The sequence below is a fragment of the Sceloporus occidentalis genome, unplaced genomic scaffold, assembly GCF_023333645.1.
Source record: "Sceloporus occidentalis isolate IW3139 unplaced genomic scaffold, rSceOcc1.0.p SCAF_3, whole genome shotgun sequence".
NCBI classification, from domain to species: Eukaryota; Metazoa; Chordata; class Lepidosauria; order Squamata; family Phrynosomatidae; genus Sceloporus; species Sceloporus occidentalis.
Genome location: NW_028316983.1, coordinates 7,559,414 through 7,583,902, shown reverse-complemented (window position 1 = coordinate 7,583,902; position 24,489 = coordinate 7,559,414). Strand labels below are relative to the sequence as shown.

The following is a 24,489-nucleotide window of genomic DNA, read 5'->3' as shown; positions in this document are numbered from 1 at the left end:
GACCTATTCTCCCTCTTATTTCTCAGACTTCCAAATCAGATTCTGAACCAAATTGGTTCATATAAGTTTGTGATAATAGTTTAAAATGTATCCTACCCTAAGATCTGTGCATATATGGCAGATTATGGATGGATGGATGAATAGTGCAGAAGCAAACATTTATCTAGATGTTCTGGATGATATTGTTCATATAGGCTATTATTATTATTGATGTGCCAATTAGCAACTTTTACATTTTTACTTAAATATTTTAAGTCCCTCATTTCTAGTTTCTTGACAATGAATCACACTGTTAAAGAACTTATAAATCCTACAACAAGAATGACAGGAGAATATTTTGAAGATTATTCTCATTCTTCATTTAACAGGCAGTAACTACACTTTTAGAAATGGAATTGTAAGGGATTACTAAAACCTGCACAAATGCCTTAAATTTAATGCAACTGACCCCACACCACAAATCTCACTACTGCTACCACTTCAGGTAGCATGTCACGGGGGATAATCCAAAAGGCAAGCCTCTCCACATAACCAAATCAAAATACTGAAAAGCAATTCAAATCTGCTGGAGAATGTTCTCCTGAAGCTACTACAGGTGAAATAAAACACACTCGCCCCAACCCTGGTAACAATCAGCAATTCAAGCAGAATCGCTGGGAAAATGCTACACAGTATGTTGTACCTGGTTCCGTGATTCTTCTCAAAATAGGCTGCTCGCAACCAGACGCTTTTCTTGCTAGGGAAAACTTGTAAAGCATAAGCATAGATTGCACGGGCACATTCCAGAGCATTGTGAGCAACACACTGTGGGAGAGTTAAAAGAATACAAAAACATAACATTATTGGGGCGTTGAATGAAAGAGGGCAATGTTTGTTCCTCTGTCATTTTGTGGCTTTCAAGAACAATTTCTACAGATTAAATTCTTAAAGTCTGAGTGGTACAATAGTCTGAGTGCTGAACCAAGACTCCAGGGTTGAAATTCTTGCTCAGCCATGGAAACCCACTGGATGACCTCGGACAAGACACACTCTCCTCCTTGTGCGTGTTTGTGTGTTGCATGTGTGTGGCACCTTCACATCACCTCTCAATTTATGGTGATCTCATGAATTTCATTGGATTTTCTGGGAAGTAATACTCAGAGGTGGCTTTGCCAGTTTCCTCCTCTGAAATATAGGCTACATTACTCGGTATTTGTTGGTAGTCTCCCAACCAAGTATTGACCATGGTAGACCCTGCTTAGCTTCCAAGCTCAGAAGGGATATGGTGCCTTTAAGGTATTTAGGCCAGTCTTTACTTCATGCATAAAGAAGAGAAATGGACAGATTTTCTCCACAACTGTTCAGAGTCAGAAACATTCCATTGACCCCCTAAAATTCAAGGCAGTGCTCTATAATTAATAACCACTTCTGATTTTAGAAGTATTAATTAAAATTTTGACTAAAGTTCACCTTAGGGCTGCCATAAGTCAGAAATGACTTGAAGGTACACAACAATTTTCACGATGATACACCATCACCACTACCACCACAAGGAATCTAGGGGTTTGTGAAAACTGGAAAACACCTGTGTGTCACAAAAAGGCCTGGGGGGGCAGGGATGTTCACTGGAACACTGGGCCCCACAATTCCTATCCCTGCTTTAAATACACAACCAGAATTCTGGAGTGGTATAAGGGCCACTTCCACCATGGTAGTGATTCTCCACATGTCAAGTCACAATTCTAATCTTGGTCTAACAATTCAGTGTGGAACCAGGGGTTGATCATTATTCCAAGTTTTATCAAGTAAGCAGTATTATTCTGTTATGTGCCCTAAAATTACATTTCAAGAGTCGCCTTATTCATAGAGAAGTGGAAATATAGAAAACCTCCTCCTTCAGGATTTCACAGTGTAGCCTATAAGTTATCAAAAGCTGTTTTTGAAACCCAGAAAGTGATGAAGCTGCACCCAACATGTCTTTTTACAGTCCCTTCTGGGGGTTGAGAGCTGGAATATATTTGCCACAAGACACATTTGCATCGAATTAAGCATTTGAATTCCTCAGAACTTTTCCACCAAGTGAATCAGCTCTTGAAGGTAGAAACACAACCTTAAAGCAGACTCAGAAATAAAGAAGACTGGGAAATGCATATAAAAATGGCACTAGCTACTGATCCCAGAGATATCATACCACCCACCTGTAAATTTGTCACACTTGCCTACCAATACCATTCATTTGGCAGCTGAGTCTCACCTGTGACCCCTTCTTTGAGTGTCATACTCAGTATGTGAACTTACACTATCTGCATCTTCCATCCAAGTGTGCTTGCGGTCCTCTTCCTCAATCCCAATTCCAATCACAGCTCTCATGATAGCTTGGCATGTTGCCACACTGCCAGCTTTATCACACTCTTCAGCATCCTAGAAGAAATATCACAACAATTCATGTGGGGACTAGCAGTCCTTCAGGACTGGACTGTCAAACAAGGTTGAGAGAAGCTGTAACATATAGCTTCACACTGGAACCTAAACCTTTTTGAAGAGCACTTGCTGAGGAGCGCAGGCTAACTGACATTTCTAGTTAACAACAATAATCATAACACATTTTTACTCTATTTCCTAAAACTCACATAATACATTCAAAAATGTCAAATATATGATAAAATATAAGATTAATATTTACAGACATTTTTCATATATTTTAAAGCGAGGGTTGTATAGTGATTAATGCTGGAAATAGAACTGGGGACAGTCTGGTTCAAATCCCCAATCAGTCATGATTCACTAGGTAACCTCTAGTCAGTCATATATTCTCTGACTAACCTACCTCACAAAGTTGTCATAAGGATAAAATGGAGGGGAAGAAGAACCATGTGCACCACCATGAGAAAAACAGAATGAAAATGAACACACAACAATGTAACAAGGCAACTTTTATAGTTACCAGCGTATTCAGGGAACAGCCCTCCCACTTTGTTTTGGCTCCCAGCAATCGTGTTCAGTAGCAGACTTGTTAAAGACTTTGTCTAATCCCATTTTGCAGCCATCTAAACCATCATCATCTCTGGTAGCAACAAAATTCCACACTCATTAATATCTCGGTGAAATAAGATAAGCAGTTTAATCCTATAATGATTACTGAGATAAATGTGTCATAGTGAGACTTAATGTGCAGTTTTAAAGGACTGCACCCTTTTAAAAAGTGTTACATATCACTAAAGTTTACCTCTCCCTCTTGCACTGTTCTCCCTTAATCCCATCCGTGTTATTCACTGTAAATATCTGGCATATCTCCTGCCCTCTCCTACTCTAGCCATCTGTAGCAGATTTCAGAAGAGTAGCTGTTTTAGTGTGCAGGAAAAGCTAACACATTAATTGTAACCTGAGCTTTTGTAGGCAATTGTGTCTGGAACTGGGACCCACACTGGGACCCATTTTGTCCAGTGCTTTCTGTATCCATGCATACTACTTCAGACCATAGTGTCACAGTCACCTTAAGCACACACTGCGGTCAAAAACAAGGTTACTTCTTAAGTAGGGTTCCCAAACAGAAATTCCAAACAAGCACCTGGATCCACTGCTCCCGGTTTATTTCCACTCCATTTGCCCTTAACGAAGTGATGGCTCGGTCTATGATCTTCTCCACCATCTGTGTGTTCCCATTGGCCTCCTCAAGTTTGGCAGCTGTGATCCAGATGTGCCTGTCAGTTGGGATGTTCTCCCGGGCCTTGTTTAAGACTTTACGGGCATTTTCATAGGTTTCCAACCTTGCCAAGGCAAGCCACAGCTGCAAAGAGCAGAAAAGTTTGTCATTCAGGCAACAGACCTTAAAACCATGCAAAGAGTTCCTTGGATGAATTCTCTAAATTGCTATCTTAAAACAAAAATCATAGAACTGAACAGCCCAAAGCAAAGGGGGAGGACCCAATGGTTCCTACCCAAAGACCAAAAGCAATGTGTACTTCAGCTAATCAACAGCCATTCCCCCCACCCATCCACCCAACACACAGAATCACCCTGGAGAACTCAGGGGAAAACAGACCGGCAAAATGCGGCATCTTCCCAGTGGCTTGGGGGCATGGTGTAGGCACGACACCCCCCCTCAAGTTGCCATGAATATGCCATGAAGTTACTCCGCTGCCCACATGGCAGCAGTTTTTTAGTGCTCCGGTGGTGCAGTGTTTAGATGCCACACACCACTGGAGCTCCGAAAAAATGCCACCACAGAGGCAATGGTGCCTTTTTCCCAGCACAAAAAGGAGTGGCTTTCTGTCACTTCTTTTTGCACCAGGAAAATGTTGGGTTGGGGGCATGGTGTGGTGTTGCTGCAGCACTGCGGCATGCAGCTCCACAGCGCCCCCAACCTGGCGTTTTGGGGCTGTCTGTTTCGGCCCTCAGTCTCTCAAAAAGGAGAGATACAAAATCCATTAAAACTCAGTGATGAGGACACATTCAAATCATTTGATGTATGCTACATTCTCACTCAACTAAGGCTTGCTAACCAGTTTTAATGCTTTGGTTGGAGCCCATTATGGGTTACCGTGATACTGAGGCTGGAACATAAAACAAAGTGGAGAAATTGCATCCATACCACACCAAAAATGAAAAACACTGGGAGCAAATGAGCAGTAAACCCCAACAGCCTGCTCTGCTCCTCCTGCAGTATTACATCTATCTTAGCCCAATGAGCATTTGCAATTAAGCTCTTTCAGCAGCTCATATTTACAGTTTATCATGCATGTAAGTGTTTTCCATAATACCATGATTTGAGTATATTCTGGAAAACCTGCTGTCCCCACCCGAACTAGAGCTTTTTACATCTCAAAACAAAATTCATGAAGATTATTCATTACCAATATGGTATTAAGGTTACTGAGTTCAAAGTCTGCATTTTTAGTATGCCATAATCACAATGGTCCTCAAGAAGGGCTTCGTGTATCAATGACAAAACAGTATGTTTAAGAGGGACAATTTTCATTATTAAGAATTTGCTCTCTCTCAATCCCTCTATTTTCCTGCAAGTACAGTGCGCCCGTGTCATACGTGGGCACGCTTTACACGGCTTTCAGCATATGCTGAAAGCCACGTGGGGAAGAAGGGGTGGCACATCCCATTGGAAGTAATGGGGCGCGTGTCCATAGCACGTGTATGCTGCCGCGCCGCCACATGCATGAGCCCCATTCATTTAAATGGGGCTCGAGCATGCACGGAATTTGTTTTACGCGGGGGAGTCCAGAATGGATCCCCCACGTAAAGCAAGGGCGCACTGTATGACATCTCTTTATCTTTGTGTTTGTATCTTATATTCAGCTGTGTTAATACAATTTTCAACTAATAGTTGATTTTTTTAATTTGTGTTTGCTTTCACTAATACTACTACAGTTGGCCCTTGGAACTTGTGGGGCATCTGTTCCAGACCTCCCCCTCCCCCCCCCCCCGTAAGTTCCAAATATTGTGCATATTCAAGCCCCATAGGCTTGCATGGGGTGCATGCATGAAGGGGGGGGGAACGCTGTGGGTGCGTGGCCCATTGACATTAATGGTGGTCTGCAGGTCTCAAGTCCGTGGACTTGGAGGGGCGACTGTACAATTTTTATTTCTTTTAACTTACTATAAATCTATTCTCATGAGAGCCAGTGCAGTGTAGTTGTTTGAGCACTGGACTACAACACTGAAGATCAACGTTTGAATCCCAGCTCAGCTACAGAAACCTGTTGGGTGACTGTGGATGAGTTACACCCTCTCAGCCTCAGTAGATGGCAATGAAAAATACCCTCTGAAAAAACCTGCCCAAAAAACCCCATGGTACATTCACCACCTTAGGTATAAATCAAAAATGATTCAGAGGCACACAAGAGAGAGGAGAGTGCATATTTGTGTGGGTCTCTGCCATAGCTTTGAGATCATGGAACCTAGACAACTGAAACTTGATTATGGCTTTTAAAACATATTAATTGGTTGAAATTAATTAAAAACCTTTTTATAACATCTAGTACTGAATTGAGCCAGCAGATGGCAGACACGAGTCTCCTCAGGAATGAGAGATTGCCTGGGAAGTAATAAAATCTTCTCAGGAGGAAGGTGGTAGAAACAGAAAACCTTGATGTTTGGTTCAAATGCTGGCAGCTAATTTTGGATGAAGATATGGAGGACCAAACTACAAAAAAACCTTATTTCTCATCGTACCACAGCTAGCATTATAGCCAATGAGTCTTGCCTACTCCTGACTCCTAGACTGTATTTCTGCATTTGTGTGTATCTGTAGTATGTGTGTGAGAGATAGACATTCATAGGATAATTAAAAATTCTGCTTGTTGGTATGTGCTTCTTGTCTTTCTTCCTCAGTCAGATGGCAGCTTTTTGTATTCTGCTTGCATTGTGTGTAGAGAGAGGGGAGATAGAAAATGAAACTGCCCTATGAATGCACTGCATTTACTTCTCAGTAGACATGTAGAGGACTTCACTGTGCTCTGTTTTCCAAATAAGAAATCTATTTTCTTCATTTATAAAGAAAATTTTAAAAAATTTAATTTTTTTCTTCTGAGACGGAAATCAGCATTGATTATGTGATTATGTGCTGGTCAATCCTATCATGACCTAGGGTATGAGCTGAATAATAAGTGAATGAATTGCATAATATCAAAATGTGACTGGCTGGATATGAGGAAACAGAATTGGGCAACCCAGAAAGAAAAAAAACAAACATTCATTTTCGTTGCTAAGGGTGGGGGTGGGAGTTAGAAGATGGAAAGCTTGAATGAACATCAGATTGAACAAAAAGACTAGCATAAAAGGAAAAGAGCTGGGGAGAGGGAGAGAACAGAACAAGCTCTGAGCTGTGGGTGGAAACAATATATTTCTATATACAGTGCATCCTCGCCTTACGCGGGGGATCCGTTCCGGATCCCTCCGCGTAAGGCGAATTCCGCCTATGCTCGAGCCCCATTGGAAACAATGGGGCTCGTGCGCGGTGGCACGGCGGCGCAGGGCGCAACGGGCACGCGCGCCCATTCAATTGAATGGGACGCGCCGCCCCTTCCGCCCTGCGGCTTGAGCACATACGCTCAAGTCCGCGTATGGTGCGCCCGGGTATGGCGCGGGCGCACTGTAGTTATAGAATACTTGTAAACATATAGATTCTTTAGCAATAAAATGTAGGCTGTTTTTATCACAGCAGAATGTGCATTCTCCAACGGGGTGAGACTGGTAAAATGTACAATACGAGAGGCTGACAACTACTAGCATGCAAAACCTTTTGGGGCAAAGCCAAACATCCCAAATGTATCCCCATAATGGTGGGTAGCAAAATAAGGAGGGCTTTAGCACTGAGACACTGAAGAGAGTCACCATCAAATAGATTCTGAGGAAAAACTGGAAGGAGAACACTGGGATGCTGCCACTGATATTAGCAGCAGCAAACAAAACAGTTTTGCTCTGTGTAAGGGTGTGTGTCCGGTCTCCTTATAACTTTGGTTCCCAATTGCAAGATCAAAGTTTTAATAACAACTTCAGTTCAACCTCACACCTTTTTTAGAGTAATCCATGTGCAACCTGTAACAGAAAATGGATTTTCCAACTTACTTCTACACTAGTGGGACAGCATTCCACAGCTCGGCTGAGCATTATCCTGGCATCCTCAGGCTCTTCCAACTCCACAGCTGCTTTCCACAACCGAACAGAGTTTGGAACATGCTCTAGTGCTAGAAAAGAGGAAAAGAAAAATACATAGTTATGGCAGATGGCACTGCACATAAAACAGAACAATGTCCTGGCTCTAATTACTACATATGGTAAATATTCTGGAAAGCAACAAAACTTTGAAGGCTACAGATGACCTACAAATGATTAGGACAGAACTGTTCAAAGTACATTAGATTTGAGAAGTGGGAGAAGAGCACAGTCAAGAACCTGCCACCTTTCTACAGTCTAAAGAAATGGCATTTGATGGGAGAGGCAGCTCCAATCACCAAGTAACATTATGTGTGTTTTTGCTACTTTCAATCCAGCACTTTTGTGCACTTTCCAACTCTCTTACTATACTTATGCTGCCTCAAAAATGGTCCATTGGTGCAAGGGCTTAATTTGAACAGCAACTGATCCTGGCATTTTCAAAAGTGTCAATATATTGCTCATATATTTCTCATCTATACTCTAAGTAGTCTAAGGGGATTTTTTGTTGTTGCAAAAACTGAAATTTTAATCCAATTAATCTGCAGAAGCTTCTGCCACTTTTGTCTGAAGATTCAGAACTGCAGACAGATAACATCTTTCCTTCATTTTTGATTCTTTTTAATATCCTGTCTGAGGAAAAATTCTGCAGAATTCAAAAAGCTCAAGAAAATATAGTATTATAAACCCTGGCTGGCTCTCATAAAGGTATTATTTTCCCATTCCTGTTTGGGACATTGCTCTATGAAACCAACACATACAACCTTTGCTTTTGAAAATATTTGAGGGCAGATTATTATTATTATTATTATTATTATTACTAACCTTTATTTATAAAGCGCTGTAAATGTACACAGTGCTGTACATACAATCTTTTTAATTAGACAATTCCCTGCCCTCAGGCTTTAAAAGACTTCTCCAAGACACAACCCATACAGTACCCCCAAAAGAAGTAGCTTGTGACAAAGGTTTCTTAAAATGCTGTGGACATGGCTGTAACAGACAAAATCTGCTCAGCTCAAGTATTTTCTTCTTCAAATAACTCAGTATCATCTCTCTAAAGATGTCAGCCACAGATGCAGGTGAAATGTCAGGAATAATTTCTTTCAGAACACGGCCACATAGCCCAAAAAAACCACAAAGAACTAACTCAGTATCCATCTAATAAAGGAAATTTTGAGTGCCCAAACAGAAAAACTACATTCTCAGCACACCTACCGGAACTTTCATCCAACACAGTAGCAAAAGATCCCCCTTGTTGTCTTTGAATAACCTTCAGAACCCTTACTCCTTCTATGGACAAGGTACATCTCTGATCAGACTTGCACACTTGGGTTTTTTTTAAATAAATATTGCACACTTGGTTTTATTCACCCTGTCCCTTTACAGAGGGCATAACCAGCCTTCCTGCAGCAGTAGGGATTGTCTGAGCAGTTATGCCACTAAAATCAGTAATAGCTGAATGATAGTGCCCACATTCTCATTCATTTTCTCTTTCTCTCATTCATGCACACATGCACATCCCTGTAGCAAAGCTATGAAAAAGGTTGGGTGTGGATGGCTGTCACATTTCCAAGGTGCCCAGGGCTACTCATGAAACAAGTATGCTCTCTGCTACCCTGCCACATGGGTGGCAGAAGATTATTCTGGATGCACTACAGTCAAGGTGCCCAAGGATTCTGAACTGGGCATGTAAATCAATCCATTTTTTATTTGGTTATCAAAACAGGACAAAAATGGTGGGCCCCTCTGACCCAAATTTTTAACCTCCGGAAATCTAGTTATTCTTTAGGTTCCACACTTTAGTTAACTTATAAGATTCATTTCACAACAACACCGCAAATGATGTGCGTTATTCTCCCAATAACTCTGAGGGATACTAAATGAATGCCGTGATGACAGCATCTTGCAGTTTTCCCACCTTAAAAAAGCAGAAGACACATGAAGTGGATGTGGGGGACACCTGAACAAGATCACACCATATCACGCCTTTTCAGTTACTAAATATTTCTAGAATATCTCCCCACCCACACACACACACACCAAAAGTTAGAACCATACAAGCCATTGTTTTCCCTATTATCATGTATGGATGTGAGAGCTGGACAGTTAAGAAACAAGATAGAAAGAAAATCAATTCATTTGAGATGTGGTACTGGGGAAGACTGCTGAGGATCCCGTGGATGGCCAAAAAGACAAACAAATGGGTCCTACAGCAGATCAAGCCGGAAATCTCCTTGGAAGCCAAGATGACAACAATTAAGCTGTCGTACTTTGGACACATCATGAGAAGGCACGACTCAATGGAAAAGACAATAATGCTAGGAAAGGTGGAGGGAAGTAGAAAGAGAGGAAGGACGATGGATAGACTCTATTAAGAATGTATAGCAACTACCGGAACTACCATAAGCAGAGCAGTGAAGGACATGGCATCTTGGAAATGTCTCATCCACAGGGTTGCCGACTTGAGGGCAGTTAACAACAACAACAAAATATTTTTAACAAAGGTCTGGTGCTGCTGTCTACTGCAGTTGTCAAAACAAATAGCTACAACCTCAAGAGACATAAAATGAAACATTGCATAAAAACAGAGATACAGTAAATGGTTAATTGTACCAATGGTGGGGTGATGGAATGACTGCCTACTAATTTATTTATATCTTACCCTTCCTTACAATAGCTCCAGGTGGCACATGCAAGGTGTCACAACTGTGAAGTATGTTAGGCTAAGAGGCTGCAACTAAGCCAAAGCCACACACCAATAATAACCTTAATGGTGAGAAGTGATTTGGATCCACATCTCTTTGTTCCAAGCCTCCCTGCACTACTCCCTTTAACAAATTAGATGCTAGAGCTTTAAATCTAAGATACGTTTCCTCAGATTCTAAAGTGCCTTTGCTCAACTCCCATTACAATTTGTCAATGCAAACAAAGAAAAGGAAAAGAAAGACAGAGTAAGAGAACCCTGGATTAACTTGGCAGTTTTTGATTCTATTAGATTGCAGGGGAGAATAATTCAGAAAGAGCAGGTACTGTATTTTAACTTGCAGATTAAGCATGCCTGCTCATCTGATCAGTTTTCATCAGAATTGAGGATTATTCAAGTCAGCAGTTCAAGTACTGCTGTAGGTTCAAACCTTTAATACCATCCCACTTATCCCTTCTTGTCTGACAAATCAGCAGACAAAAAATGATCAGAATACACCAGAACCTTTCTTCACCAGCCTCATTCACCAGCAGCACCAGCCAGGCCAACAGCACCACATTAAGCAAAGTATGTAGAATCATAGAGTTGGAAGAGACCTCAAGGGTCATCCAGTTCAACCCCATTCTGCCATGCAGGAATACATAATCAAAGCATTCCCAGCCATTCAGCCTCTGTTTAAAAACCTCCAAAGAAGAAGACTCCACCACTCTCTGAGGGAGCATATTCCACTGCTGGACAGCTCTTACCATCAGGAAGTTCTTCCTAATGTTTATGTAGAATTTTTTTCCCTGTAGTTTGGATCCATTGCTCCGTTCCCTAGCCTCTGGGGGAACAGAAAGCTTGCTCCTTTTTCAAAATGACATCCTTTCAAATATTTAAACATGGCTATCATATCACCTCTTACCTTTCTCTTCTCCAGGCTAAATTTACCCAGCTCCCTAAGTCTCTCCTCATATGGCATGGTTTCTAGATCTTTTTCCAAAGTCTGGAAAACTTTCCATGCACGGCAGATGCCTTGCAGTGGAAGCACATATTTTGAGATAAATTTTAACTTCATAAAATCACAGCCTTCTTCCACCTCTCTATTCCACAGCCTGCCAAACTGAGTTAAGCAGTTGCAGATACTCAAGGAAGATGGGGTGGGGGAGAGGAGAAGATGACTAATCATAGGGACAGGTTTCAAAGCTAAACTCTAGCTGCTAAATCTAAAGGAAAGCTCCATCAACCCTGTGTTTGTCTTTTAAGAAAAAACTTGTTGTGTGTTTTTCCTATCCATAGAAGTAGCAATAAAGAGTAAATAATTTGCAAAGGAAAGGGGGGAAAGAATGACACAATAGCTGCTAGAAACTGATGCCTTAATGCTGCAAGTAAAATGTCTGCAATAGCTTTCAACTCTGTTCTTAAAATGTCGTTGGTGCTGTGTCTTTAATTATACCCCACAACAGCCCATGAAAGATAATGGTTGTATTATCCTCAGGCTTTGAGGCAGCAGACGATATTCTTTGAGAATTTACTGTGACAACATTCAGACTAGTTGAATGCTAACCATCTCCATCATATTTACAGCTGGGGGGGGGGGGGGCTCCAAGTGCTTCCTAAATGCATAATGGCACGCCCTGATGGTTTAAAATGTTTGAAATGTTGCTCAGCTGGAATCAGAACATCCTTACAATGAGAGCTTTCAATTTCCAAATGCCATGATGAATCCCTCACATGCTGTGGTACTTTTTTGGGCCATGTACAAAAAAACAAAACAAAAAATACAATCACCAGAGCAAATGTCATCTCACAGCACTGTTTGGCATTTGCCTCTCCACCAAATAGGGACTCAAAATGATAACTATCAAAAATCTAAAGAAAAGAAAGAGTTCCTAAAGGGCCTCAGACAACCTCTTAAGGCCATGGTAAAAAGGTTAAAAGCAGGCTATGAGATCAAGTACTCCCTCCCTCTGGGACAAAGAGCCAATGCTGCAGAAGCAAAAGATTGCCAGTGAGTTTTAGGAGTGGCCCTTTCATACTGAACAAGGTCAAACTTGATACTGACACTGGTGTTGCAAACTGTTAAAGTGACTGAAGTTCCCCACTGAATCATGATTATTGGTCAGGAAGTAAGTAACAAACATCAGCTTATCTGGCTAACACTTAGCTGACTTAACTATAGCAATCTTGGACTTGGAGCACCATTCCACCACAATGAGATATTCTGGTTCCAGTTAACAGCCTGGCAGCTGTATTCTGAATTAATCAAAGTTTCTACACTGTTGTTAAAGGAGGAACTTTCCAGAGGAACTTTCTAACCTTTTCGAAGGACACGCTTCTTCGCTCGAATATCTGTCTCCAATTCTGCTGCTCTGATATAAATCCGCACTGACTGTGGAAGGTGACGAACAGCCTGGGCCACCACAGCCTTAGCAGTATCCCCAGGTTGTAAGCGGGCAGCTTCAAGCCACACGTCTTCACTCTGGGGAAACAAGGATCAGCAGAAATCAATAGTTTCCTCTTAATATGACGAGTGCACTTGGGAGAACTCAAGAGTGACACCAGAAGTGTCAGTGTCTGCTGCACAGAATAGGTATAAGCAAAAGAATAAGGATCACATAAAGGAATGCTGAGGATAGTAAAGCAGAAGTAGAGATCAAAAGACACTGGAGGGGAAAGGGAAAGGTTTTGAAGTAGGATAGTATAGGAAGGTTGCTTCAGCAGAAAGCCCAAAGGACATCTTAAGGACCTAGTTAAGAAAATGTCATCTGGATCAAAAGATTCATCTAGTCTAGCATCCATTTTCCAAAAGTGCTCATGGTAGCTGCTTCCAAAAAGCAGAGCACCAAGGCAGCAGCTTCCCCTATATCTTGCCATCCAGTAACAACAGAAGCACACTACATCTGAATCTGTAAACTAGATATAGGTCCAGTACAGATTAGAACAGTGGTTCCCAACCTGTGGGTCGGGACCCCTTTGGGGGTCGAACAACCCTTTCATAGGGGTCGCCTAAGACCATCAGAAAACATTGCATATAGCAATGAAAATAATTTTATGGGTGGGGATCACCACAACATGAGGAACTATAATAAAGGGTCGCGGCATTAGGAAGGTTGAGAACCAGTGGATTAGAAGAAAGGGGCGGTCAGAGGCCGTCCCTTTCTCCTCTGGATCGTTGCCAACACAATGATCTGCTGGAAGAAGGAGCTCCGAAATGGAGCTCCTTTCCTGCAATGCCACCAAGACACCATTCGCATCCTGGGGCGTTGCAGTGACATGTCTCGTGCGCTGTGCCATTTGGATGCGTCGCACAAGACATGTCATGGATGCATGCGCTGTATGGACAGTGCTGCATCAAAATGGTGCCGCCCATATGTACTAGGGTTTGGGAGCATGCAGTTGCTGCACGCTCATGAATCCTAGTATTGGCGGCACCACACCACTTTTGGCCTGTGTTATCAAAGTACATATAACAGAATTGTTCTCCTCCATAAAATGGCCTGTATGTGAGTGTGTGTATGCCTTCAAATCACCTGTCAACTTATGATGAGTATCATAAATTTCATAGGATTTTCCCCACAAATTCCACAGGCAAAGAATTCTCAGAGGTAGTTTTGTCAGTTTCTTCTGAAATTTAGCCTACAGCAGCTGGTATTCAATGGCCATCTCCTATCCAAGTACTAACTAGGGCTGACCTTGCTTAGTTTATAAGGTCAGGCAAGATCCTTTGGGGTATAATAACCTTTTAATCCTGTGGCTGAGAATATTAAAAATTAAGTCACACATTATGCAACAATGTATTTCCACCTGTCTGCCCTGAATGTACTATTGACGAATTTGACTGAATGCCCTCAAGTTCTGGTTTTATTTTTTAAAGGAACTGCATTTTACTTTTTCCACATCTTGCAATATTTAAAAAAATTTCTGATGTTTCTCCACATCTTTTCTATATCTGAGTAAAAGACGCATCACAACCTTTTAGTATTTCTTTGTTGGAAAAATCATCATAGGTAATAGACAGTACAGATGAAATCAAACAAGGAGGAAACAAGTTTGCACTAAACAGAAAAGAAAATGACTAAGAGATGACAAGAGTTGCCTAGAAAGCTGAAGGAGGTCCTCAGATCACAGCCTATTAAATTGCTTATCCCATCACCTATGAAATTTCTGCAGAGAAGGGAAAAGAGTGATAATAGAAAGTTTCACAGTGGTTATTTTCTAGCTATTTTTTCCCTTAAGAATTCAGGAGCAGAAACAAATTCTTCCCAAAGAAAGAGGGCTAAGGGTAAAAGAAAAAGAGAAAGGTCCCTCTAAGGCTCAAGAGAATTAGACAGAAAATTAATGCAGATACAGTGGGCCCTTGATATCCACTAATTTTTGGTTCCAGGACCTCATTCCCTGGGTGGATCCCAAAATCCACAGATGGTCAAGTCCCATTATATACAGCAGTTTAGTAAAATGGTACCCCCATGTAAAAGGGCTAAATAAAGGTTTGCTTTTTGGATTTTTTTCCTCAAATATTTTCAAGCTGTGGATGATTGAATTAGTAGATACAAAGGGCCAACTGTATAAGAGCAGAGCTGGGGACATCTAGCACTTCAGAAGTTACTAAATGCCAGTTTCCATTAGGCCTAGCCAGTATATCCAATGGTGAAGCATGATGGGAATAGCAGTTCAGCATCTGGCAGGGCAAAGGTTCCTCACCCCTCCCTAAGATGGAAACAGAGCAAATAACTCTTACCTTGGGGCACATCTCTGTCCCTTTCATGATGAGATTTCGAGCCACCTGCAGCTTGCCAGTCACCTCCTCCAAGCGTGCAGAAGCAATCCAAGCTGGTGGATGGTGAGGATTAGTCTCTCGCACAGACTTCAGAAGTAAACGTGCTTTTTTTATGTCACTAGCAAAGCATAAAATGTACAGATGATAACTTATTATCTCCTACTATCACACTCATTTACTATCTTACAGGGATATATCTAACACCATAGACTTCTACTGGGAAATTACAGTAATCTTTCTGTATGGTCAAGGTCAAAATAAATTTTAGACCACAACAGGTGCCTGAAAGTAAGGCAACCAGGACAGAAACAGAGGGAGGGAAGAAAGAAAGAAAGAAAGAAAGAAAGAAAGAAAGAAAGAAAGGAGTTAATGTTCTAGAGTGGTGGGGTGAAAACAATGAGAGAGAAATAATGTATAAAAGGTAAAGAATGGATTAGTGAAGAAGCAGAATGAGCATGGAAGCTGGCATCTGTTCATATTTGTAGATACACATTATAGCTTTGGCAATGATCGTTTAGGCAAATAAACTGGACAGTAGCAACTTAATGGCACACTCTATAGTCAGCCTAAGTGCTGGCACTGGCTTTCTGAAACTTGTATATCCCACCTTTGATTATACTGCCACATTACATTCTTCCCCAAACAGAACTTGCAGAGCTCATTGACAAAGATAGCATGAGTGGATTTCTAAACCTGGAAAGGAGAAAAAGGCTTGATAGCCTTCTCAGGCCCTTTCATTGCAATAACTTCTACTTTCTACTTCGCAAGCCAAGCATGGTTCCTGCACCATGTCCTGTTCCATAAAGGACCTAATTGAAGACTCTATAAGGACAAAATTTAATAAACAAATCAGTGCCAACACGCTGCACCCACAACCTTACTTGATATCTCCACCATGTGTAGGAATCATTGAATTCAAGTCGGTGAGGTAGCCCTTGGGATCCACCACTGTTTGGCCACTCACAGAGTCAGACACCTGGGGAGTTGACCCAACATTGATTACATTCATTAACTTGCCACACTGAAGCCTCACAAACATATGCGAAAAGGAAACAGATTTAAAAAGCTGATCACCACTAATATTTTTCCCACAAGGGATCTAAGGGGGGGGGGGCACAATGGTAGCATGAAACTGATCTCTCACTCCTTAAAATACATCATGTTCTTCAGTCAGATATCCTGTCTCCAGGTGGGGGATTAAGAAAATTTATCACAAGTATTCTGCCAATGAACACCTGAGTTTTCTGGATGTCCAATGTGTAAGTTCTAAGACAAGACTTCATAACATAATAATGCTTGCTAGGAGAAGAAGGAAAAATCAGCAATTTCTATATGTGTTTTTCCCTTACCTGGCTAAGTCGCATGTCCATCAAGGTATTCCTAGCCTGTCCAATCTTCCTCATGTCCAGTTCACCTGTTCCAGGTGTCATCAGCCCAGGGGTCATTCCACCTGGATAGGGAGTGTTTAAGCCCCCAGGATAGGGTGTATTCAAACCTCCAAATTGCTGTGGGAGAAGAAAGGCAGGAGAGGGAATAATTCATGTTCCATTGTGATATAGACCAGCTATCTAGTGCTCAGCCACATTTCACCAGTTACTTTTATAAATCCATTACCATAAAAGGTAGGACACAGAAAAATTTGCACACTGCAAGAACTCCAATGTAAGACTGCTGGTTGTGACCTGAACGGGAAGTTTTTCTCCCTCTATAATGTCCTTTTCTCTGCCGTAGTGAATAACATGCATACACCTAGGAACATGACTGGGATTACTGATAATTTTGCTTCATGCCACCCATGCTTCCATTACCATCTACCTAGTCTCACTGCTTTGTACTTACAGTCCCATCTTGAATTCAGTTTCTTGGTCATGCTAAAGAGTAACAGAATGCTGGGAAATGGCTTTTACAGAAATGAGTTTGCTGCACTGCAGATGAATAGTGCAGTAGCAACCAAAAGAAACCAGCCACATAATGAAATGTTAAAGACAATTTGATTGATTACACAGTGACCTTTCTGATCTTATAAAATGCCCTATCAGACAGGGAAATCACATTATGAGAAACTCACTTAACCACTAAGATCAATGCCACTGGACTGTTTCCATAGACTGTGCTACTACAAAAAGTTAAGAATGTCTTCCAGATCCATCTATGAAGACAAATCTTTTAACTCACTTCAGCTTCTGATTTATCTGCTTGACTAAGGGCCGGAACAGATCAGCAAGAAGGGGCAGCTTGAAGCCCCCCCCTCCACCACCACCAAAAATGGATTGGGGCTGTGACAAACACATGCCATGGCCCCAATCTTGAACCCAGCCCAAAAAGGAGAAAAAAAGATCTGCTCCTTTTTGGGGTGGGAAAGTGGTGCCTTTCTCTGCCCCGCTGCAGCCTAAAGACACTGTGGTGGCATGCAAACTTCCTTGTGGCTTCAGGGAGGCTTGGGAACATGCAGTGTATAAACGCCACGCTCTCAAGACACCCGGACAGCAGTTTTAAAAAGCTGTCTGTTCCAGCCCTAAGTTGAATGTGTAAGATAGAAGGAAGGAAGAGAGCTGCAAGGTTAGTAAAGAATTCTTGCATCCCTTCCAAATCAGAGCAAGCTCCCACATATGCTAGATGGTGGCAACCAGAAGCCAGCACCAATAGTCTTACAAGACCTAGGTGGTGCTTGTTAGTTGCCTCATAAGAAGATGCAGATAACAGTTCTGGACAGCTTGATCTCAAACTTTTGGTCCAATCACTCCACAGTCATTCAATGTGACTTTTATTAAGTTGAACAAATACAACATATTAGTCATTCTACAGGGCATGTGTGAGGAATTTTTCATTCAGAGGAGAATTCAGAAATGCAATTCCCTTCCTGAAATCTGAAACAGTCCAACAAAATCTCCACACAAGCCTTGTGATCACTCTAAAAACTTGATGGAATGATCCCACCTACCCACACAGGTCACTCAAGCGTCATACTGTGCCCAAATTGGTATGTTGTTCTCCCACCATACAGGGAAGCACCAGCAAGTCTGTGGCTTGTGGTAACCACTTCCCTTTTGGACAGAAGAATATTTATTTCAGCTAACTCGACAAGCTACTCTCTCAACTGAACCCACTTTGATCAATCTCCTGGTACACTTCTTGACTCACTGTTTGCCGAGGATCCACCGATGTGTGGTTCTCCCCTGACTGCAAGTGCTTTGCAAAGAAGCTGTCTGGAACAGGAGTCAGTTTCTCATAACGTGGATTCCTTTGACGTTTGTTCCTAGCATCACCAACTTCAGGTATACTTAGCCACTCCTCCTCAGTAACTTCGGCCAATTTTCTCTGTGAAGAACAGACATTACAATAGTATTCAGCTCAGTCATATAATCTTTCACTACCTTTGGTCTCTTTGCATTTTGGTTCTCTGCACAACCACAACCTTGCCAACAGAACCTCTTTTGACTGCCTGTTTGCTTCCTGTTAACAGTGCAAGGACCTCCTATCTTTTTAATACAAATGAGGTTTTCTACAACACCTCCTCCTCTCCAGTTCCATGACCTTCCGATTCTTTGTTTCCTCACACCTCTGAATCCTCCAGTGCCTGCTTTTCAATGCATGTAATTTCTGTCACCTGACAAAACAGAGATGAACCTTTCTCTATTTCAGCAAGTTCACAGACATTGCCCATCACATCAGCTCAGCCAACAGCAGGGCAATAATCATGGTGCCAAATGCAAAAACATGAAATGTACATTAACCTAGAGATATGAGTTCTTTATACTCTTAATTGCAGCCAAATAAAGCATTACTAGCATTAAAAAGCTGCAGTGTAACAATGGCAATGCACTCACTTTCAGCCATAGCCACTAGCCAAAAGGGAAGAAATATTCCAAGTGGCTTTCCAAAACCTTCCTACAGAGCCCATATCAGAGGCAGTATTTGCACCAAGGTCTCTCAAGATGAAGTGCCACACTATTCACTGGTTCACACAAGTTTAAGATTCCCCCCAAAATTTCTGCCCCCACCCATAATAATTTTCTGATTTCACCCCTGGAGAAGAGGGATTATTCACTTCTTACTTTCAAATCTGAGAACTGCTGCTGAATTTTTGGTCGTTCCATTCTGTACTTTTCTATCTCCTCCTTCTCACGTTGTTCTCTAGAAAACAGAAGGTTCAGGCATTAGCCATTTTATGATCTAGACCTATATTCTAGAAAAAGGAAAAAACAGCAATTTTATTACTGTAAGCACCCAAGATCAGACCAAGCATCTAAGCCAGAGAATCAGCAGTTAAATTGTGAATACTTCACTGAGAGATATGTAAACACCAGAAGGGTGGGATGTGCATTCTAAAATAAAGTATATGAATAAATCACATTCCTCATATGCAACTAACCATTTTATACTGTCTCTTAAGAGATTAAAAAACAACCCCTACCTTCTCTCTTTTCTCCTTTCATCCATTCTTTTATCCAAAGCAGCATAAATCGCATCAGCTTCCTCATCATCTTTTTCATAAGGCCCACTTGAAAACAGACTTCCAGCATATCCATTGAACTGAGAATGATAAAATCGTAGCATTAACTGAAAGAACCCCTTATTCACTAAGCATACCTCCTCCCCAAAGTCAAGAATGATCAAACCCTTTGCTTTTAAATTTGTTTTAATTTTATTGATAATTTTGTAACATTTCAATTTTTGTATGTTCTTAATTATGTGAACTTTTAATCTCTATCTGGTTTGTCGTAGGTTGTCATGAATTCCAGGGCAGGGAAAAATGCAATTATTACTTAACAACAGTCACTTTTTAAAAAGATCTCTGTGTACAGGATGTACTAATAAGCAAAAGGCCCAGGATTCAGTCCCTTGCATCTCCAGTTAACAAAGGGAGATCAGGTAACAGGGCTAGGAAAGATTTCTATCAACAAACAACCATGAGAAAAACCTGACTAATTGGGTCAACAGTTCTAAGCTAAATGGGTCTATATTCCAAGCACAATGCAGGTTCATACATTCAGTCCATAACACAAATCCATGCAACAAGATCACACAGATATCACCTCATCATAATTGGTATCATTGAGATCTTCATCATCATCATCTGCTGCCTGGTTTTTCTTCATCTGATCCCCAACAGTTCTCTTCCCTGGAGGAGCATGACGATCATCCACGGGGTCATTTGCATCTCGAGCAGGACCAATATCTGAGCGGGTAGTAAAACCTGTGGCACTAGAGAGTAAGGGGGAGGGGGACCCAACTTAGTACGAGAAAATTCTGATATATGGCTAGTTACAGGTCCAAGTCCATCCTATATCCAGAGCCGCCAATAACTACATACAGTACACACTTGTAAATTTAAGCACATGGATCCTTTCTTTCCCAGTAGGACACATATGTGTGACAGAGATGCCTAGGCAAGCAGGCTAATATCTATGTGTGCAGGATAATGACTTTTGTGGACTTGTTTCCAAGGCTGCCTTATTCAGACATACAGAGTTCAGCCACATACGTTCTGAGAGAGCCATCTTTAAATATCTGAAGAGATGCCATGTAGAAGATGGAAAGAGATTGTCTTCTGCTGCACCAGAGACTGGAACACAAACTAATGGATTCCAATTACAAGAAAAGAGTTTCCACCTAAAGATGAGGAAGAACTTCTTCACAGTGAAGATCACATTGTAGCTCTACTAAAGTTGCCCTGAACAGTTTATTTAATAAGCAGATTTTTAAAATGTGTTAATAAATTAAGGAGTTTTAAGAGCAGAGGAAGTTTTATGAGATGCTCAAGGAGTTATTTTTTCCGCATCATTCATTCTCTCCTATACCAACTCAATGATTAGCAAGGATTCAAACCCCTTTGTACTTGTCTAAGCCTTCCAACCACAAACAAAAATGTTATGCTCTGTCAATACTGAACACAACTTGTTATTATTTTGCACACATCCTCAGAATCTAGAGTTTGTCACTATATGATTTTTAAGGTAAAACTAGAAGGAATGGCCTCAGAATATTTGAGGGGCTCTAATACATGTGTTTCTTGTCTACTTATCTCAGGACTACTTCCTTGCTATAAGTTTTTTCTTTCAAGTAACAACTCCCTGGGAAACAGTGAGGAAATAGAGATACTCAATTTATATGGAGAATTAGGGCTTTCCCACACAACATGATGCCATGATCACACTTTAACTGCCATGGCTATATCTGATCGAAGCCTGGAGTTTATAGTTTGGTAAGGCGGTAATGCACTCTGGCTGAAAGCTCTAAATACTGTTGCCTGAACTACAAAGCCCAGGATTCTATAGGATGCTGTCATGGCTATTAAAGTGGAATCATGACACTATGATTGTGAAAGGGCCCTTAAGTATTAACAGCTGCTTAAGAGATGCTGGGAATTGGTACAAAACTGTACTGAAACATCCTTATATGCCTGTTATTTGTGATAGCATATCTGAGTTTTAAACTTTTCTCTGCCTGAGTATTTTCTGTGAAGAAGAAGAGGAAGAAGAAGAAGAAAAGGTCAGACTAGTCAAGAGACCTCCTCCCTCTATCAAACCACTAAACCATGCTGTCTCTCACTACAACTCCCAGCAATCCCTGGCCATCATCCATCCTGGCTGGAGCTCATGTCAGTAGCAGTCTTAAAACATGGTGGAGAGTGCCAGGCTACCTCAGCCATGGAAGCCCGCTGGGTGACTCTCTCAGCCTCAGCAAAAGCAATGGCAAAGCCCCTCTGAACAAAATCTGCCAAGAAAACCTCGCAACAGGTTTGCCTTAGGGTTGTCATAAGACAGAAATGACTGGAAGGCACACAACAACACAAGTCCAAAATCTACAGAGAGCGCGAGGCTCTCTCTCTCTACTCTAGATATTGACGGAAGAGATTCCTGCCGAACCAAATCACCTTTTGCGAAGCCTGTGAAGAGGCACCTCTAATGCTTTTTTACTGGTATGTAAAGGGACCTTGTATCATCTCTGAGACTAACTGTGTGAAAGAAGTTGTAGCATAAGCTTTCATCGATTTGGCATACTTCCTCCTCTGCCATGCATCTTGGAAAGTGGGCCAAGGTCCGAAACACACTGCCAAAACAATCCAGTTTGAGACGGCTTTAAATGTCCTTAACTACCATTCCCAGAATCCACAGCATCGAGCCATGACAGTTAAGGCACTGCCAAACCAGGTTATTTCTGCAGTGTGGGCTGGAACTTAAGACAGAGATGCTTGAGACCATAAACACATTGAATAAATAACATAATGTACAGTAAAATAAGACCTTGTGAAACTACAAATCCCAGGACTGCAAAGGATGGAGCCAGGGCAGTGAAAGCGGTGTCGAAGATCCAAAACGCAGTGCAGAAGCAATCCAGTTTGAGACCACTTTAACTGCCCTGGCTCAATGCTGGGGAATTCTGGGAAGCGTAGTTCTGTGAGACATTTAGCCTTCTCTGGCAGGAGCCCCAATAAACTGCAGCTCCCAGGATTCCCTAGCAATGAGTTTATTAGAATAAGATAATGTATGGGAAGAATAGACTACACTAGAAGCCCAGTCCACTAAGAGCCTACAAATCCCGAGGCTCCAGAGGCCCTCCTTCAGAGCCAACCACCATTCCCAGAATCCCACAGCGGGGCTGCCGTGGCGGTTAAAGCCCCCGAAGCCTCTCCTGCCCGGGGCTGCCTCCCTGGCTCACCCTCGTCCCAGTCCCGGCACGTAGCCCAGCGGGGCCGGCATGCCCAGGAAGGGCTTCTTTTTCCTGTTCATGGTTCCCGTCAGGGAGGCGGTCAGGCCTGAGCCGGACCCGGACCCGGACCCTCCAGCGCCCCCGCCGCCGCCTCCAGAGGGAGCGTTGGCGGCCCCTGAGGAGGAGGAGGAGGAGGCCGAGGAGGAGGCCGAGGAAGACGCGGCCGTGGCGGCCATGACGGCAGGGGCTGAGGAGGCGTCGGAGCCAGAAGGCCGCGCTAGGCCTCGAGCCAGAGAAGCGAAGGCGGAGGAAGAACGGAAGAGGAGGAGGCCGGGCCTCTCGCGCTACTTCCAGGCCCCGGCTCCTCCTCCGGCTCCTGCTCCCTCCCAGCCGGCCTCGCTAGCAGCGGCAGGCCCTTCCTTCCTCTTCCTTCCAAATCACACTCTTTTTTGTTTGGCTTCAAAACACACTGCGGAAATCACCCATTTTGAGAGCACTTTAAACTGCCCTGGCTCAGCGCTAGGGAATCCTGGGAATTGTAGTCTGATTGTGGACTACAGCCCCCAGAATGCCCTGGCATTGGCTCCTCCTCAGGGCAGCTGAAGCGCTCTCAAACGGGATTATTTCTGCCGGGGCTTTGGGCCTGTCATAACGGCTCCTTGTTGCTGTTCTTTTGTGCCTCAGAGTCGTGTCAGACTTCTGGCAACATGGGTTTTCTTGGGAGGCTTCTTGGGAGGGGTTCGCCCTCCTGGCTGGAGATGGGAAGAAGGCCCTCGGGAAACGGTCCCTGCTGCTACTGAATCTTGCTAAAATAAAATAGTCTATCATTGATTTTCTTCCTTTTAAAAAAATTCTTGCTTTTTTTCCTGGTTTCCCCCCCATTTTCTCAGGTTTTTTTCCATTTTCGGGGGGGGGGGTACCAAGACAAAATGGGGGGAAACAAGGGGGAAAGCGGGAAGGACAAGGGCCTAATTCCAGCTAAATTGCGCAATTGCGTGGAAGGTTTTCAGGTGAGATAGCGCTCATCCAGGAGTTATCCTGGGAAGAGCCAGGAATGCTCCAGCAACAAATCATTCACAGGAAAATCCTGGGAGTGAATGGCTTCTCAATAGTGTGAATGAAGCATGATTGCAAAAGTGTGAAAGTTAACCACGCTTCATTTGCGCTCTTGTGGAAGCAACACAGAATACCCAGAATGCATTGCCATGGAGGCAATCCATTCTCCTTGCCAGGATCGGTTTTGCAGCGGAGTTCTGTCTTCTTCTGAGGTACTGCATTTACACTGTTTACACTGGATTAAAACAATGTGGTGACGTAATAAATTGTATTTTTATTTTATTTTGTTGTCTTTTATTCTGTGCAGGACGGAAACATGATTTCAAGACATGCGTCGTGGTGCCAAAACGGAGCATGCACAAAACAATCAATTCCAATGTTTTAATGATTCATTCATGGATGTATGAAAAACACGATCGCGATATTATATGGTAATGTTCAATAATCGCCCGATTGCATGACCATGTGAAAATATTGAGCGCTATAGGGCCGCTGCTGCATTCACTTTCCCACAATTATTGCTGAATTGTCCTTGGTGTGATCATCTCCCATAACACTGGAGACCTGGGTTCGATTCTTTGTTGGGCCAGGAAACCCGCTTTGGGCAAGTCACATGCTGCCAACCTCCGCAGGGGAAGGCAAGGGCAAACATCCTCTGAACAAATCT

General features: G+C 42.4%; 1 protein-coding gene across 1 annotated transcript in view; it reads right to left on the bottom strand.

The window, feature by feature from the left end:
- PRPF6 (pre-mRNA processing factor 6) overlaps positions 1-23,082 on the bottom strand; it is a 44,190-nt gene extending 21,108 nt beyond the window's left edge. The window contains exons 1-13 of the mRNA XM_089513576.1: positions 22,776-23,082; positions 20,150-20,318; positions 19,528-19,646; positions 19,169-19,247; positions 18,255-18,431; positions 16,463-16,618; positions 15,995-16,089; positions 15,075-15,231; positions 12,653-12,815; positions 7,561-7,679; positions 3,548-3,766; positions 2,278-2,400; positions 683-804 (exon numbers count right to left, since the gene is read on the bottom strand). Of these exons, the coding sequence (XP_089369702.1) occupies positions 683-804; positions 2,278-2,400; positions 3,548-3,766; positions 7,561-7,679; positions 12,653-12,815; positions 15,075-15,231; positions 15,995-16,089; positions 16,463-16,618; positions 18,255-18,431; positions 19,169-19,247; positions 19,528-19,646; positions 20,150-20,318; positions 22,776-23,002 (1,925 nt within the window). The 5' untranslated portion in view covers positions 23,003-23,082. The remainder of the gene's footprint in view (positions 1-682; positions 805-2,277; positions 2,401-3,547; positions 3,767-7,560; positions 7,680-12,652; positions 12,816-15,074; positions 15,232-15,994; positions 16,090-16,462; positions 16,619-18,254; positions 18,432-19,168; positions 19,248-19,527; positions 19,647-20,149; positions 20,319-22,775) is intronic.
- Between the last annotated feature and the right edge of the window lie 1,407 nt (positions 23,083-24,489).